The following is a 15,831-nucleotide window of genomic DNA, read 5'->3' on the forward strand; positions in this document are numbered from 1 at the left end:
GTAATGTGACGTATTTCCGACTGAAACGGAATACGAGGGCGGGGTTTAGCTACGAGCAGAAGGTGGAACAAGTACAACTTAGATCTTTTACTTTAGTAAAAGTAGTAATACCACTGTGTGGAAGTACTCTGTTAAAGTCCTGCAGTAAAAGTATTAGCATTGAAATACACTTAAACTACCAAAATAAAAGCAGCCTTACTTATATTGCAGACTTGTGCTATGCATTAATGTGTTTTACCACTTTAATTTTCCAGTTGGTGAAGGTGGGGCTAATTTTAATTATTTTATATACTGCTGGTTCTCATATTAAGCTATTATACTGCAAAATATAAATATGTTTTAATTATGTTTTGTATAATTAATGTGAATCTGCACAGTAACAAAAGTTGGTAGATAAATAAAGTGTAATGAAAAGTACAGAATCTGGACTAGAAATATAAAGTAGTAGAGAATGAAAACACTCAGTACAAGTACCTCAAAATTGTAAAAAGAAAGTGCAGTACATGAGTAAACTGCAACTCAAAATTCTACTTAAATAAAAGTACCAATGAAGTAAAAGTACTCATTTTTTTAAATGGCCCTTTTTAGAAAAATATATATTATATTCTTAGATTATAGTTATTGATGCATTAATGTCGTTGGATATAATGTCAGGAGTCATTCCATCTTACAATACATTATGATTTATTTATTTTGTGTCACTAAACAGCAGCAGAAAATTGAAATACTTCAATAATGTATCTCCAAAAAAAAAGTACAGTACCTGCAGTAAATGTACTTAGTTACTTTCCAACACATAATAATCTGTAATAACCTAATTATTTTATGTACAAACAACATTATATATTGGAAAAAGTCAAATTAACATAAGATTTTTCAGTATCCAGCTGAATCTCACGCTACACAACTGGAAACAGCTTGCACACAAAACTTTCAGTTTAGCACAGTAACATTATGAGTACACCTGAAATACAAAGTGTCACATGACGCATGTCTGACCGGAGATTTCTGTCAGTTTAACACAACACTTTCAACCAAATAATAAAATAATTTGTTTCAATAACAGAGTTTTATGTCATATTCAGTGGGAATATCTCACATACATCGTTTGCTGAGACACTGTGGTAGTATTTGTGAACTATGCAAACTTTTTAAACCACTGATAAGCATTTATATTTAACTGTTTAAAACAGACTAGCCATTCATTGTTTATAGTTTTAGAAGTTGAATTTTCTGAATTTCTCGATGATTTACATGCCCTGTAAAAAAAAAAAAAAAAAAAGTGTAAGTGTAAAAGTGTAAATATAAAAAAAACAAAAACATATGCATACCTGTGCAGGTGCCAGGAAGTGGCACAAACGAACATTAAACTGCGCAAGGAAGAGTCACATTTAAAGTAAAAAGAACAGTCTAATATGATAACCATCAAAAACTACAATGAAGGACTTCTATAGAAAATACTTTGCCATGATTTCACTTAAATGTTGGCACAATAAAAAGAAAACACTCATATCCAAGTTTCCTTAACTTAATTTTCCGCTCAAAATGTTAAAAATATACTAAATTAAGTTATCAACATTATACTGTTGTGGCTGTTTTTCACTAAATAAAGTTAATTGATTTAACATAAAGGCCACATAAGGTTTTTCTCTGGCAGAAAACTCTTGGTTGTTTTTGGAAAACACTTGGTGAACTCGCCCTCACTAGTCGGCCTAGCAGTGTAGCACAATTTCAAGATGGTCGACGACAAGTCACTACATCTTTTAGGACCTGCGGTGGAAATAACGGCAACGAGAACCACCTGCCCTCTGACTGGGACTCTGCTTTGTGATTGGACTGTCATTATCCAATCAGATTAAGGTGTAAAAACAGGGTGAAAACTTGTGCTTTAACTTCGGTGTCACACACTGATTTACACACGGTTTTCTGCTCCAATGCGCCAATGTTGGTTTGACATTTCATTACCAATATTAAATGTCATACATTATCTGATTTTAGCAAACAATGGCGCTGAGTCATGATGAGCAGTGAGACAATGGAGGATTAGTTGTTGTGGAAATTAATCTGTTACCTTTTCAATAATAGTCTGTTAAGAAGCAGCTCTTTGTTTTCACTCAGGAGTTTTATGTGGTTGAACAATATTAAAACACACGTGTACTGGAGGCTAAGTAATAGCATTAGCAGCGGTGGAAAGTAATTAAGTACATTTTAGAAGTACTTCTGCTCCGGTTCTTTCCTGCACGCACCGTTTTCCTGTTCACCTGACCTCCGAAAACTCTCACGGGTACGAAAAGTTTCTTCAGTTTCTTTGTTCCCCAGTTTTACTTTTCTTATGCTGTTGTTATTGATATCACTCTGGCAAAGACCTGGTGGTGTCCCAAGTCAAACAAACTACAACCAACCCTGAAGTAGGCACACACCACAAGTGCCAGACTCGGCCCATTACCGGAATGGATGTAATTTGCAGTGGAAGAAGAAGTACTCACATCCTCAATTCAAGTAAAAGTACCAGCACCACATTATAAAAATCCTCCATTACAAGTAGAAGTACTGAATACAAATCCTACTAAAGTAAAAATGAGGCATTTTCACTGTATCTAGATCAGAGTAAGTGAATATTTTATTAGTACGTTAGAGAATGAATCACATTAATCTTTAAATCTAGAGTCATGTCTTATTTAGTATGACAGTGTTTTCTTTTCTCAGTTTATCCGTTGAGCATCAGAAATGTTATTGTGAAAGCCTGACCTATGAAATCCATGTTTTATGTAATAATGTGTGTAAAAGTTGAGTTTCAGACTGTGAGCTGAGATGATGTTTGGGGACTTGGACCTTTGAATACCTTTTATAGTCACTTCTAAACATGAGAGTAAGTCCAGACTGAGGAGGAGCTTCACTTTGGTCTATTAGGGGCTGAACTCTGTACGTCTTAAAGTTACTTAGTAGGTCCTCATTTCATTACTGAAAGTAAAAAGTTGAAGCAGATTTTAAAGGAGGTTTTCATGTTTTTCAAGTCGAACTTTTAACATATTAAGAAAGTTATTGGTCACTTTAATCATTCATTTTTCCATGATTCTTGTCATTCTGGTTGTTGAATTTTGTCAGTAATAAACATGTACATTATTAATAGTGTAGTAAAGTAAATTAAAGCCATAATAAACAACTTTAAATATTCTAATATGAGAAGAATATCAGAAAATAGCTGCTATTTGTCATGTATAGATAATCAATAGATAGGTTATTAAACAATCTGTCTTGTGAAAGCGCCGCAGAAGGAGTCATCTCGCTCAACAGGCGAGCTGCTAACGTTAGCTGCTAGCTCTCCACCCGAGCAGAGGGATTTCAAAAAATTATTATTAAACTATATTTTAAAAACAACACGAACTGACAAAAAAGTAAGAACTGAAAAAAAAAAAACAGTACAGTTTGTTCTGGAGACACAAATTAAAACAAACATGAAAGATGCGTCAAAATTACACATCTTATACGACAGCATGTATTTTTATGTAATTCGACTCATATGTGATGCAGACGCTCTGGTGTTTGTTGTGAAGGAGAAAATAATTGCGTATAATATCCAGCTGTCTGCAGTTTGCGCTTATCTTCTATATGTTGACTCTCCAACAAGAAATGTTAGACGTTACTTCACACAGAGGTTTTGGTCCGAGGAGCCTGGACTTCTGTGCCGTTGGCCCATTCAGTAATCTACCCATGATACTAATAAAGCTACTAATAAACTTCCTGTCGCCCTCTGACTCCAGTAGCGGGTCAGTCAGACTTCCAAACAACAGAGGAAAAGTCCAAAAACTGGTGATAAACTTAAATCAAACCCTCAGACCATCAGCGTCTACAACACAACTCATAAATCACAGATAAAATCAGAGTAAATACTCATTTAAAAAAAAAAAACTTTTATCCTCGTTTCTGATGCAGCAAACTTAAACGCCTCACAGTCAAATCACATTTTCCCCTTGTCTGTTTTGTTGAGTTGTTTCATGTGAAATTATCTCTTTAATCATAATTTGGACAGTACGAAAAAAAAATTGGACTCAGTTTCCTCTTCACGCAGTCGGTTTTCCAACCGAATGTTTGACCTCAGTGGCCAGAGGAAGAGAGGCAGCTCTTAATTAAGCAAACAGAGATCTTTGTTTCTAGATAAACAAGATAAAACTCATGATTCAGGACTAAACTTTTCTTTGATATATACGCACTTAAAGTCCCCCTATTTATAAGCAGCGGATGAACTTTTAATAAATGGTTTATGCAGACATGAGGACATGATGGAGAGTTTATTAATGCACAGGATTTATCACCGGCGAGGTCGGCTGATTTGGTAGAAAAACGTGATCACGCACAGGACACATGTATCCTGGTGAGAGGAGGCATAAACTGCAGTTACCACGAGTCTCCAGTGGGGGGAGGAAGCACGTGTCTGTTTAAACTTCCACAAAGCTGAACTGAACTCCCCCCACCCTCCTCCTCTCCCCTCCTCTCCCCTCCTCTCCCACCATGAGGCTCCAGCCTGACATTCATGTAGTGGCAGGCCTCGACTGAAGCACTGGGATGGGGCTTTGTGAGAGCCTGTGAGAATGAGCAGTAATGAGTCCAGGCTCGTGCGCTCTCTGCTCCACTTTGTTTCGCAGGTCACATTTGTTTTGATTGTGTGAAAATCTCAAGGTCAGAATAAACAGAGAGAGACCGGTGGGAAACAAGAGGAGCGACGTCAGCTGTTATTAAGGTGGATTTCAGACCGGCTGACAGTGGAGGAAAAAGTAAAAGTACCAATGTGATATTGTAAAAGTACTCCATTAGAAATTAAAGTGCTGCACTCAAAGTATTATTTAAGTTTTAAGTATCTTCAGCTACATGTATGTAAATTAACAATAATAAAAACCATTAATTATGCAGCACAGCACCCCCTGTTTGTGGTTCTTGATTATTCTTTATTGTATTATCGGATTATTACTAATGATGAATAAATGCGGCATTTCCTGAAGTGGAGCTACTCTAAATAAATACTTTATATCGTGTTGGACGGTTCAATCTGAACAAAACTATCATATTTTATTTTATAAAATGATCACATGATCTTAAATTCAAACTTTAATCATCAGAATGAGGTGCAGTAAAACTGGAAATACTCAAGTAAAGTAGACACACTTGAAAACTGAAGTACTCACTACTTTGATAAAAGTACAGAAGAACTATCAGCAAGTATTAAAAGTAAAAGTACTTCTAGGACTGATTGTGATTCTCTCATCATTAGATCATTGATCTTGAGTCATTGAAGCTTCAGCTGCATTTCACTATTTAACTACATCATTCATATATATATATATATATATATATATATATATATATATATATATTGTCCAGTGGTTCTGTATCTAGAGGTCGGGACTCGTAAAAGAGTCACCAGGTAAATCTTTTTAAAATCATTTACAGAGGGAATCTGAAACATGACATGGGAAAAAAAGGTTGGAACCACCATTTTAATCTTAACAAAATGTGTTATATTTTATAGGACTATCAATTTTTTTTTTTAAAGTAAAAGTATATTGTAGCTGTCAGATCAATACAGTAAATGTTTAATTTTTCCTTCTCAAATCTAGTGAAGTAGAAGTATAAAGTAGCATAAAATTGAAATACTAATTTCTAATTTCTATGTATTTCTACTCCCTAAACTCTCATTGTATGAATCAGGTACCTAATAAAAAATACTGACTGGTTCTTACTTGTCCTTAAATATAAATAAATGGAGCCCAAGGAGATAAAATACTTTCAATTTCAAAATTCTGCTTTTGTTCTTTCCCAGCTGATCACCGATGTTTCACAATAAAAGCCTCCACGGGGAAGGAAAGGATCCTACCCACTCAAACCGCTGGGAGGCTTTTAATGTGAAACAGATGGGGGGAAGTGTTGAGTTTCTCTGACTACGAACGCCACAGTTTAATTAGAAATTAAGGCCTGGTTCTTTCTTCAATTGAGATGAAGATAATTCACAATACCTCGAGAGAAAATATTTATTATAACTCATGCAAAGGACGAAACAGTAACACTTTATAACACAGCCAATGATTTACAGTGTAATTATGTTTTTTATGAAAAAGGTACCAATAAAATCCTCACTGGTTCCTGACCTAGACATTAGACTATAGGGAACAAGGGAGGAAGAAATGACTCCAAACAAAGGGAACCAACAAGGAACAATATTGAGAAACAAAACTAAAGTGAAAAGCTCTGATATTTTGCAGAACTTAAAAAATAAAGTAGTTATGGTGTCATGTATTTCACAGTTACGACATGCCACTAAAAACGTTGGGCGTACTCCAAGGTAACAAAACAAGCTCCAGGAAAATCTCTCAGAGCTTATAGATTATTGAAGAACATAGAAAATATATGGGTTATGTTCCACTCACAAGGGTTTGCTGGAGAGCTGTGTTGTTTTGGGGATGTGAGGCTCAAGTCTTGTCAATCATTTATGCAGCACGGCCGTGTATTATAAGGGATTTAACAGGTTAAACACGAGCACATACACTGCAGTGAAATAAAAACAAGTGCTGTGCTCAGACAGTTACTGTATGTATGACTTTACAGCTTCTGCAGGATTTCAGTGCTGATTAAAACCATTAAATTCCACTTACGTTTCCCAGAACTGTGCACGGTATTTACAAAAAAACAAAAAAAAAATCTCATTTCCTATATAACTATTCCTCACTTGTTCCCCCATATAATCTTATTTTCCTTCACTGCAGCTACATTAAAGCACCAAGAGGAACCAGAAAGTGTTTTATTAGCACCTCATCATACAACAGAATTGCACTGTAAATCACAAGTATTACTGTTGCTTGGTGTGTGTTTATTCATCGGCCAAAGCAGCTCATTAATCTTCTCTGGCTGCTGACCTGAGGTTTAGTTGTTGTCTCACCAATATGTCTCCTAAAAATTGGCGGCAAACACTTGGGCTTGTAAACACATTACATCTTCTCAGCACCTTCATAATTCCTCTTTTAAACGCTGCATTGCGTGGTTTGTGTGCATTAATAAATATGACTCCGCTCTGGAGCCGAGCCGCTGGAGAGGCTTTTGACTTTCATCCCCCAAAATTACCCCCCTGTGTGGCGGGAGCAGGCTGCAGCAGACTGTCTGCAGCAGCACGGAGGTGTAGAAAAAAAAAAAAAAAAAAACTCACACAGGCTTCGGGCTGCAGCTCCCATTCGTCCTCTGCATGTCAGTGAGAGCTGCAGCAACACAGCACAGACTGGCTCGTCTGCAGTGAACAACACACTGCATATACTGTACCTGCGTCACTGAAATATTGTCTCTTAGCTTTATTAAAATTCTGCTGAACTGAAGCTTATTGATGATATTTTCACCCAGATATAAAATAAATGAAGGATGATCAGGCCAGGAAGCACTGTAAAACCGCTTAGTGCTTATTAATAATTATAATATTCAACAAAACTTTATTTGTATAGCACCTTTTACACAAGAAACGCAGCTCAAAGTGCTTCAGATATTACACACACCAAATGCTTCTCATGAAAACGGACAGAACATCAATAACAGGGAGAGAATGCCATAATTAACATAACACCAACTCGTGGTCTTGGAGGGTTTTGTTGGAGGAATATAGCACAATGTTTTGTGCCCCTAAAATTGAAATTTATTCAAAGAGATTAACAAACGAACAAAAAAACAACTTGTATCTAAAGTAACATAAACTAATATCCATTCATCAGTATCACCACTGACAATCAAGTCCCTTTAATTAAAACAGAAGCAGTAAAAGATTTATTGATTTTAAAAACTAAAAGACAGCCGTGGTGAGGAGGTTGAACAAAGTGATGAAGTCTTTTCCAGTATGTCTCTAATGGCTCATCAGTGAATCACCCCCTCCTCTTCCTCTGCTCCTCTCCCCCTCTGTCTGATTCATTATTTCATCATTTCTCATATATAAGATACAACAAGCAGATGATTAAGACAATTGAAATGTTCAACACGAGCAACAAACTGTGATTAAAGCCGCAGTGAGCTCTGGGTTGGCTGCTAGCATTAGTATGCTAATGTGTACCTGCTAAGATGCATGTTAACAACTACTGCGTGTTTATGTTAGAACAAGGACAATTTTCAAACTTAAAACTAAAATATGTTTTTGAGGGAACAGTAACCGAAGGTATTTGTATGTTTTATTATTGCTACAGAGCTAATGTTAGCATTAGCTGTTTACTTACTAGAGTCTAAAGGAACGTTGTAAGTTCAGCATGAAACTTCATCCTTTTACTCGCCCAGTGGTGGAAAGCAACCCTCTTGTTTTGCTTCTATTTCTATCACTTCTTTTCTTCTACTTAGGTTAGCACGCTAACCAGCTAGCCCCAGCCCAGTCAGCCCATCTCATCACTTTCTGATACCCAGTCACTGTAGCATCCAGGCTGCCATGAAGAAGTAGCTGCTCTGAAGACATATTCTAACCTCTTTTATTGTAAACACAACGATGGCTGAAGACTTGTAAGTAATCTGCTGTTAATGCTAACGTTGGCAATGTAGCAGTAGCAAAACCTTACAAATAGCTCCTTTAACGTAACGAGGAAATGTTGATTTATTGTGAAATCTATTTGTGAAGTCGTAAATACATTGATACGGAGGTTATAATACGTCCTCTGAGCAGCGCTACTTCTTCAGGGCTGATTGGAGGCTACAGTGACTCGCTATCGGAAAGTAATGAGATGGGCCTATGCTAGCTGGTTAGCATGCTAACTTCAGTAGAAGAAAAGACGTGATAGAGACAAGAGTTAACATCGGTGTGTTTTCCACCTCTGGATACAGCTCTCTGTGAGTAAAGGAATTAAGTTTGATGCTGAACTCACAACGTTTCTTTACTACACTGGTAAGTAAACAGCTGTTAATGCTAACGTTAGCTATGTAGCAAGAGCAAAAAAACATAATCCAACCAGCGATAACATTGTCCCCACAACATAAGTGTTTTAGAAGCATATGAACCTCTTAAAGACGAGGTTACAGTACAGTCCATCACATTTATTTGGTCATTTTAGTCACTTTGCAGATTAATAAAACTCAATATACTCATCAATGTTTTATGTGGTGGAAGAGATATTCAGATTTTATTGAAGTAAAACTTGAAATACTGTACTGAAAAAATACTGTTATTTAAGTTCTGAATTCAAAAAGTGACATAAGGAAGAGAAAATACATGTTGTAAACCAAATAAAAAAAATATTCATTACACAGCAGAGGAAGAGGGGTATCAGTCTTTCATTGTAATGTTTACATGGCATTTTCATGTTGTAGCTGCTAGAAAAGAAGCTAGTTTGATTTATTTCATATATTTCTGGGTAGTAAAATCTGTAAAAACATCAAATTTCATTAACAAGTAACTAGTAACTATATAGAGTATGTCTGACAGATATTGTGAAGTATAAAGTACGATATTTGCCTCAGAAATTTAGTGGAGCAGAAGCATTAAGTACCAAACATCAGAAAAAACTCAAGTTAATAATAAGTAGGCTACATCAAAATTTTAAGTTGAGATATAACTTTGAAATTTCGATCCACCAAACTCTATATAAAGCTGCCAAATTAAAGCGATTCACACAGAAATATATCTTAATTATAATCCAATGATATAATATATAATATTTTAAAAGGGTCATTCTCGATGATGGTACTTGAATTATATTTTTTGATAATAATTTTCTACTTTCATTAAAGTAAATTTCCATACAGGACATTCACTTATCCCAGAATATCTTTCACCACAATATTGATTTGTTCTAAGCAGCATTTTAAGGCTGTTGTTCAAGGCTAACTTTAATTTTAGAAACATTCTGTATCTTTTTGTATTTTGTACAAATATTTTTGAAAGTGATCACGTTTTATTTCATATACAAACTTAACTTGCAAAATGATTTTATCTCCTGAATAAAGTACAATTTTGAATGTAACAGAGAACTTCTACAGTGTTTAATTGATTTATATACTGAAGTAAATGATCAGAGAACTTCTCTCATAGTTCATTATATTAAAAATTATATCTGTAAGAAAATATTTCAGGCTTTAAAAACAAAATAATGTTTCAAACTCCATGTTTGAAGGCTAAACTTCCATGTGCTCTGCCTCTGAGTGTTGTGGATCATCTGAATCCTCTCTACTCTTATTTATCTTCCTCCTCCTCCTCGTCCTCCTCCACCTCCTCATCCTCACCGTCACTGTCCTCTAACAGCCTGGACTGGAGAGCCAGCCGCTGAGCCACAGCCGTTACCATGGCAGCGCCCTTCCCACTGCCGTCCTCCGAGACCAGGAAGGAGATGCTACACTTGGGGACGAGGAGGCGCACCGTGTCCTGGAGCTCCTCGCTGAAACTACAGTGGTGGGGGGGGGGGAGGTAGATGAGGAAGGAAAAAGTGAAAGGACAAAGAAAAGTAAATATATAAATAAATGTTAGGAGTAGAATTTATTTCACAGTCACTTCCAATATCAGAAGAAAATTAAGTCAGGCTTAGCCAGGTGGAGGGGACGTGTCTGTGATTGATTGACAGCAGGTGGAGGGGGCGTGTCTGTGTTTGATTGACAGCAGGTGGAGGGGGCGTGTCTGTGATTGATTGACAGCAGGTGGAGGGGGCGTGTCTGTGATTGATTGACAGCAGGTGGAGGGGGCATGTCTTGAGTGACAGCAGCTAGAGGGGCGTGTCTGTGTTTTGATCCATGTTACAGTTGATTGGCTGTTTCAAAGTAAGTTCTCCATCTTTGTAGACATCTTCCTCACAGTGTACCGTCGAATTAAAGCAAATCTAGGGGGCGCTCTCATGACACCAAAAGATATGAAACACAGATTTCTCCCGTTTGGTGTCTGATACTTTCAGGACAGGTGATTAACAGAGCAGATGTGTGTGTTGCAGCTGATTAAAAAAAAAAAAAAGAAAAAAAAGAAAGCAACATCCGCTGCAAAAATGTGTTAATTGTCATCACACATGAAAGGAAACGATATTGAAGGAAAGAGAAGTGACGGGAATTTTATTTTCTCAACAAGCTGTTCTCCTCACAAAGGCAGGAAGTGTGTTAATGTGTCAACACCCAGCGCCGTCTCCTGCCTGTTCACAAAGACAGATGAATAAGATTTGTCGTCTCCCCCAAAATTAACTTGTAAAAACCAAGAATTCCTCCTGGTTCAATAGGTTTGGTTGTTTCCTCCAATGTCCGGCTCAAAGAGAGTTTGGCTTTTTTTTTTAGAAATGGATAAAATCTGGATATAAAAAGGTTTTTTTTTGTAACCGTGCTCTGACCCTCCAAATTCCTACATTAACCAATCACATTAAACCAAACGTCTTTTCCTTTCCCCTCGTATTCCCTCTTACTTGGGGTGTTTTCTGTAGACGGTCCCGTCCACGCCGACGGTGGTCTTCAGGTGATCCAGCCCTCGGTTGACACGGATTCGGTTGGCGATGGTTGCCAGGGCGGCGGCGCAGAGACGGGCGGAGCGCGAGGAAATGGTGTCGCAGACCAGACGCACCACGCGTACGTCGACCGGATCCCACTTCACACCCAACTCGGTCAGAATGTTCTGGCCATTTTCCAGACCGGTGCCCTCCCTGAACCAGAGACACAGACATATAGATATAATATAACCTTCATTTAATCAGATAATCTCCAAGTACAGCAGAGGGGAGACGTTCAGGTTTTAAAAATCCTCCATGTGGAAGATACAAGTGGTGGAAGGCCGTCTGCCCAGGTTCAGGCTTTACCTGAGGGGTAACTACAGTTAATGAGGCCTGACATCTGCTCTGGTGAGCCGTGGTGTTAAATGTAAGAGGAGAAGTGATTTGCTGTGGCAGAAGACCTTTAGAGATGAAAATGATAGGATGTGGTTCTCTTCCTGTTGCTAGAGAGGAGCAGCGCAGGTTTTCTATGGATGAGTGCGATATTTATCTCCTGTGATTAGCACCATTTATTCCCAAACTTCAGTTTTGTGTCTGCTGTATTACCCAGTATTTACAAAGAATATGGGGCGGGTCTCAACATTTTTTGACATTTCTGTCTGTATCCTTTAAGCTAGTGTGTTCAAACTGTGATAAACCAGTTACAGGTGTCTGATATTGTGATTTAAATCACCACGACTTTGGAGCCTCCAGATGAAACAAAAGACAAACACTCACTCCTCGATCTCAGAGATGAACTTGGTCTCGAAACTGCCCGGGGTCAGCAGCGCCTCCGACGTCTGTCCGTTAAACAGCAGCTTGTCCTCCGTCAGCTTCACCAGCAGCAGTCGAACGATTTCTCCCAAATACATGCCGCTGATCATCTTCTCGAAGCTGCAGCAGAAATCGAGTGTTGTTTAATGCGGCTCTAAGTTTCTTAAGAGATGAATGAATTTAGCCGCTGTTTGGACGCCGGTGTCAACAATTTGTTTACATGCGAAACAAGCTGCTCATTAATTAAAACAAACTACATCACAGAAATGCAGGGCTCAAAATTATTAGCAACTTATCAGCTCCAAATGCATTTAGAGGATTATAAGTGCAACTATTGTTTTGTAATTAATAAAAGAATCTTCCAACCCGGCTTTTATTTGTATTACAACCGAGTGCGCCATTTGTATATTAAACATACAGTATGTGCAATGCTATCTGCCTTGTCCCAAAGTAGCAGCTATGATAAAGTATTTAGATTTACAGATCTTGTATATTCTTCCTCATTGCTGTTAATGCTGATTAAAAAAAAAGAAAGAAAAACAAAGTGGGGAGATGTGAGCATGTGGCGCCTCCAGTTTGAAGTATAAAATAATAAAACACTGAGAGGCTGGTACATGTTAGTGATATGTCTTGGGACTGAATCTGGGAATTTGTCCATGTTTAGTTTGATCACAAAAAAGTGGGCGAGACGTTCATAAAAAAATCAGTCTTTAAAAACAGAAGTAAATATCTGAAACACTTTGTAGTTTCGCTGTTTATTCAGAGGGAACTCTTGCAGCTCTTTTATGTTTTCCTTTTTGATTTTCTTTTACTGGAAGTGTTTTCTGAGCAGTTCATCAGAAGAGGACCCCGACTGTGAATGTGTCGAAACCTAAAATCTGGTATCACACGCTGCTGTCGGTCGGTCGGTCGGTTCACCACTTTGATCCAGACGCAAATATCTCAACGACTATCAGATGAATTGTGATGAAGTTTTGTGCAGATATTCATCATCTCTGTCCTACTGACTCTGGAGCCTCTGACTCCTCCTCTAGCGCCACCAGGAGGTCGACATTTTAACATTTTATGACCAAATATCTGCAGCAGGACTTTGTGTATAGTGCTAATTAGCAAATGTTAGCTTGCTACCACGTTAAACTAAGATGGTGACAGCGGTAAACATCACTCCTGCTTCTAACATTGTCACTGTGAGCATGTTAGCCATGATAGCAAATGTTATCATGCTAACACACGCTAAACTAAGATGGTGACATTACTCCTGCATTTAGCATTGTCACTGCGAGCATGTTAGCATGCTAACACACGCTAAACTAAGATGGTGACAGAGGTAAACATTACTCCTGCTTTCAACATTGTCGCTGCGAGCGTGTTAGCATGTGGATATTAGCATTTAGCTCAAGCAGGTAGACTCCAAAGCCCCATTCAGACTATATTTATGTCTCTAGAGGAGGTGAGGTGATTTGAGCATCACCTGCTCTGGTCAGGGACTTCCTGTCAACTTCCTGGTAATTTTTCACCCCCACCCCAGTAATAATTACAGCCATAATGACCTCCAGTTTTTTTTTTATGGACTGGATGCTCCCCTCTGTAATTTAAATCTCCTTCAGAGCCACATCTTTGTATTTTAAAGTGGACCTCTGAGGTTCTCTGTGTGAAGAGCTGCTCATTTGAAAATGGAGGAAGCAGCAAATCCTTATATTTTAGAAGCTGGAACCAGATAATACTTTATGTCAATATTCTGTGGATATATATTGACGAATTGTTTGATTGGACTAATGATTCTCATACGTACGTGTGGACGCCGGGGTTGATGGACGTCTGGTCCACCACCACGTCAAACTCCGTCTGGATGTCCCTCAGGGAGCCGTCGTCTCCGAAGCCGCCCCACTCTGTGTTGATGCACATGCGCCCGGCCTCGCCCTCCACCCGCTTCACGTTCTTCATCTCCTCCATGTAGCAGGCGTTGGTTCCCGTGCCTGAAGAGGAAGAGAAGCATGACAGGAGATGAAGATGATTAGATTTCTTTTGTAGACAGACTTTTGTTTTCAGCTCTCAGCTGCCATCTTGGCCTGGGGTCCAACCTGAAAGTGACATATTCTACATATTCTTTCAAGATCTTAAATAAGACTAAAGAATATTTATGTTACACAATGTGCTTGGAAGTTTAGCTCAGCATCCAGTCTAACTGTGTATGACATGTGGGTGTGACAATTAATAACTATTATGAAGACTCACTTTTTAAGCAGCAGTTTTACTTTTCTTCACATTCCAATCTGCTTTACAACAACAGCACTTCCTGTTTCCAAGTCACATGTTGCAAAACTATCCAATCAGAGGCTAGAAGGACTTAGCCTGAGGAAAACTACAGAGATTGACTCAGGAGGGTTACTAAAACTGTTTTTAAAGATGCAGATGTCAAAATTTAAACTTGTAAATATGTAAACAATAATTGTGTAAAGATAATTAACCGTATAAATGAAAATAAACTCAAATATAAAGTATGAATTAACACACTAGTCTGTGCTGCTTCATTGTTAATCAGGAGCTGTGGTTAATTCATTTCACAGATACTGATAAACAAATCAATACCTAATTAATATAGTGTCTGCCAGTCTAATAAGACCTGATCTCTCTGAGGTTACACAGTGTGAGGCAGCAGTGACCAATTAAAAATCCTAGCTGTGGGATTATTTACAAATTTAAACAAGCACCTAATGTGACCAGTGGAGGAAAGTAACTCAAAGACAAATAATACGATGCTTTATTATGAAGTAAAATACCCGCAGACACACATACTGTAGGTGTGGTGTAATTACCAGAGGGAGACCGAGCTCTCAAGCCAAACTAATTATAGCAGCATCATCCTCATTATGTTTAATGTGGCCAGACTGTCAAGAAGCCTCTGCTGTTCACCAGGTAAAACACATCATGTCTGTTAGGGAGGAAATAATATGTTCTATAAGGCTCAGTTACTCGTCAGAAGACGCTGTTTTCCATGACAAGCTGCCCGAGAGAAGAACAGCCCCCTGGGTAATGTGGGTTTCCAACAATACCAGTTACTGTATCTGCAAAGTTTCCTTTAAAGGTTATATCAGCTAGAAAATGTTTTCACGGTGGAGACTCGTGTTGCGTAATACTGATGGTTACTATTATTATGTCCACCCCAATCATATCAGTTTGGGAAGGTTAAATAATAATAAAAACGTCACTCTGTATGATGTAATACAGGTCAACAGCAGTACAAACTACCTCCTCCCCCTAAATGATCACACAGTGAATCAACGTCTCTGAGACAAACTTTCACCATCCAGGATTTATTTATTTATTACACAACTGTTTTATTAGACTGAGTTTGTTTTAGCCGGATGTTCCTAATAAAGTGGACACGGAGAGAATATCTAACACCATAACCTCACAGACACATTGTGACTGTACAGTGAGTTTTTGTCTCTTTGTGGTTGTTTTGTGAGTCTTTGTGGTAAATTTGTGTCTCTTCATACAGAGGTTCCTGGCTGGCCTGTTCAGAAATCTAATGAGCCAACTGCCCCTCTGACTCTGGTGGGGGGGGGGCAGATTTTATGGGGGTCCTGTACCTGGAAATGAGCCCCACCCCCACCCCACCCCC

The 15,831-nt window shown here is 38.2% G+C and overlaps 1 protein-coding gene across 1 annotated transcript in view; it reads right to left on the reverse strand.

Moving 5' to 3' along the window:
• Positions 1-7,446: 7,446 nt before the first annotated feature.
• The window catches only part of LOC111656093 (hexokinase-2-like), a 21,086-nt gene continuing 12,701 nt past the window's right edge, over positions 7,447-15,831 (reverse strand). The window contains exons 8-11 of the mRNA XM_023407682.2: positions 13,999-14,182; positions 12,171-12,326; positions 11,373-11,606; positions 7,447-10,379 (exon numbers count right to left, since the gene is read on the reverse strand). Of these exons, the coding sequence (XP_023263450.1) occupies positions 10,172-10,379; positions 11,373-11,606; positions 12,171-12,326; positions 13,999-14,182 (782 nt within the window). The 3' untranslated portion in view covers positions 7,447-10,171. The remainder of the gene's footprint in view (positions 10,380-11,372; positions 11,607-12,170; positions 12,327-13,998; positions 14,183-15,831) is intronic.

This window comes from Seriola lalandi, unplaced genomic scaffold (assembly GCF_002814215.2).
Source record: "Seriola lalandi dorsalis isolate HSWRI2012SDOR001 ecotype SW California unplaced genomic scaffold, Sedor1 jcf7180002054343, whole genome shotgun sequence".
In the NCBI taxonomy this organism is placed as follows: domain Eukaryota; kingdom Metazoa; phylum Chordata; class Actinopteri; order Carangiformes; family Carangidae; genus Seriola; species Seriola lalandi.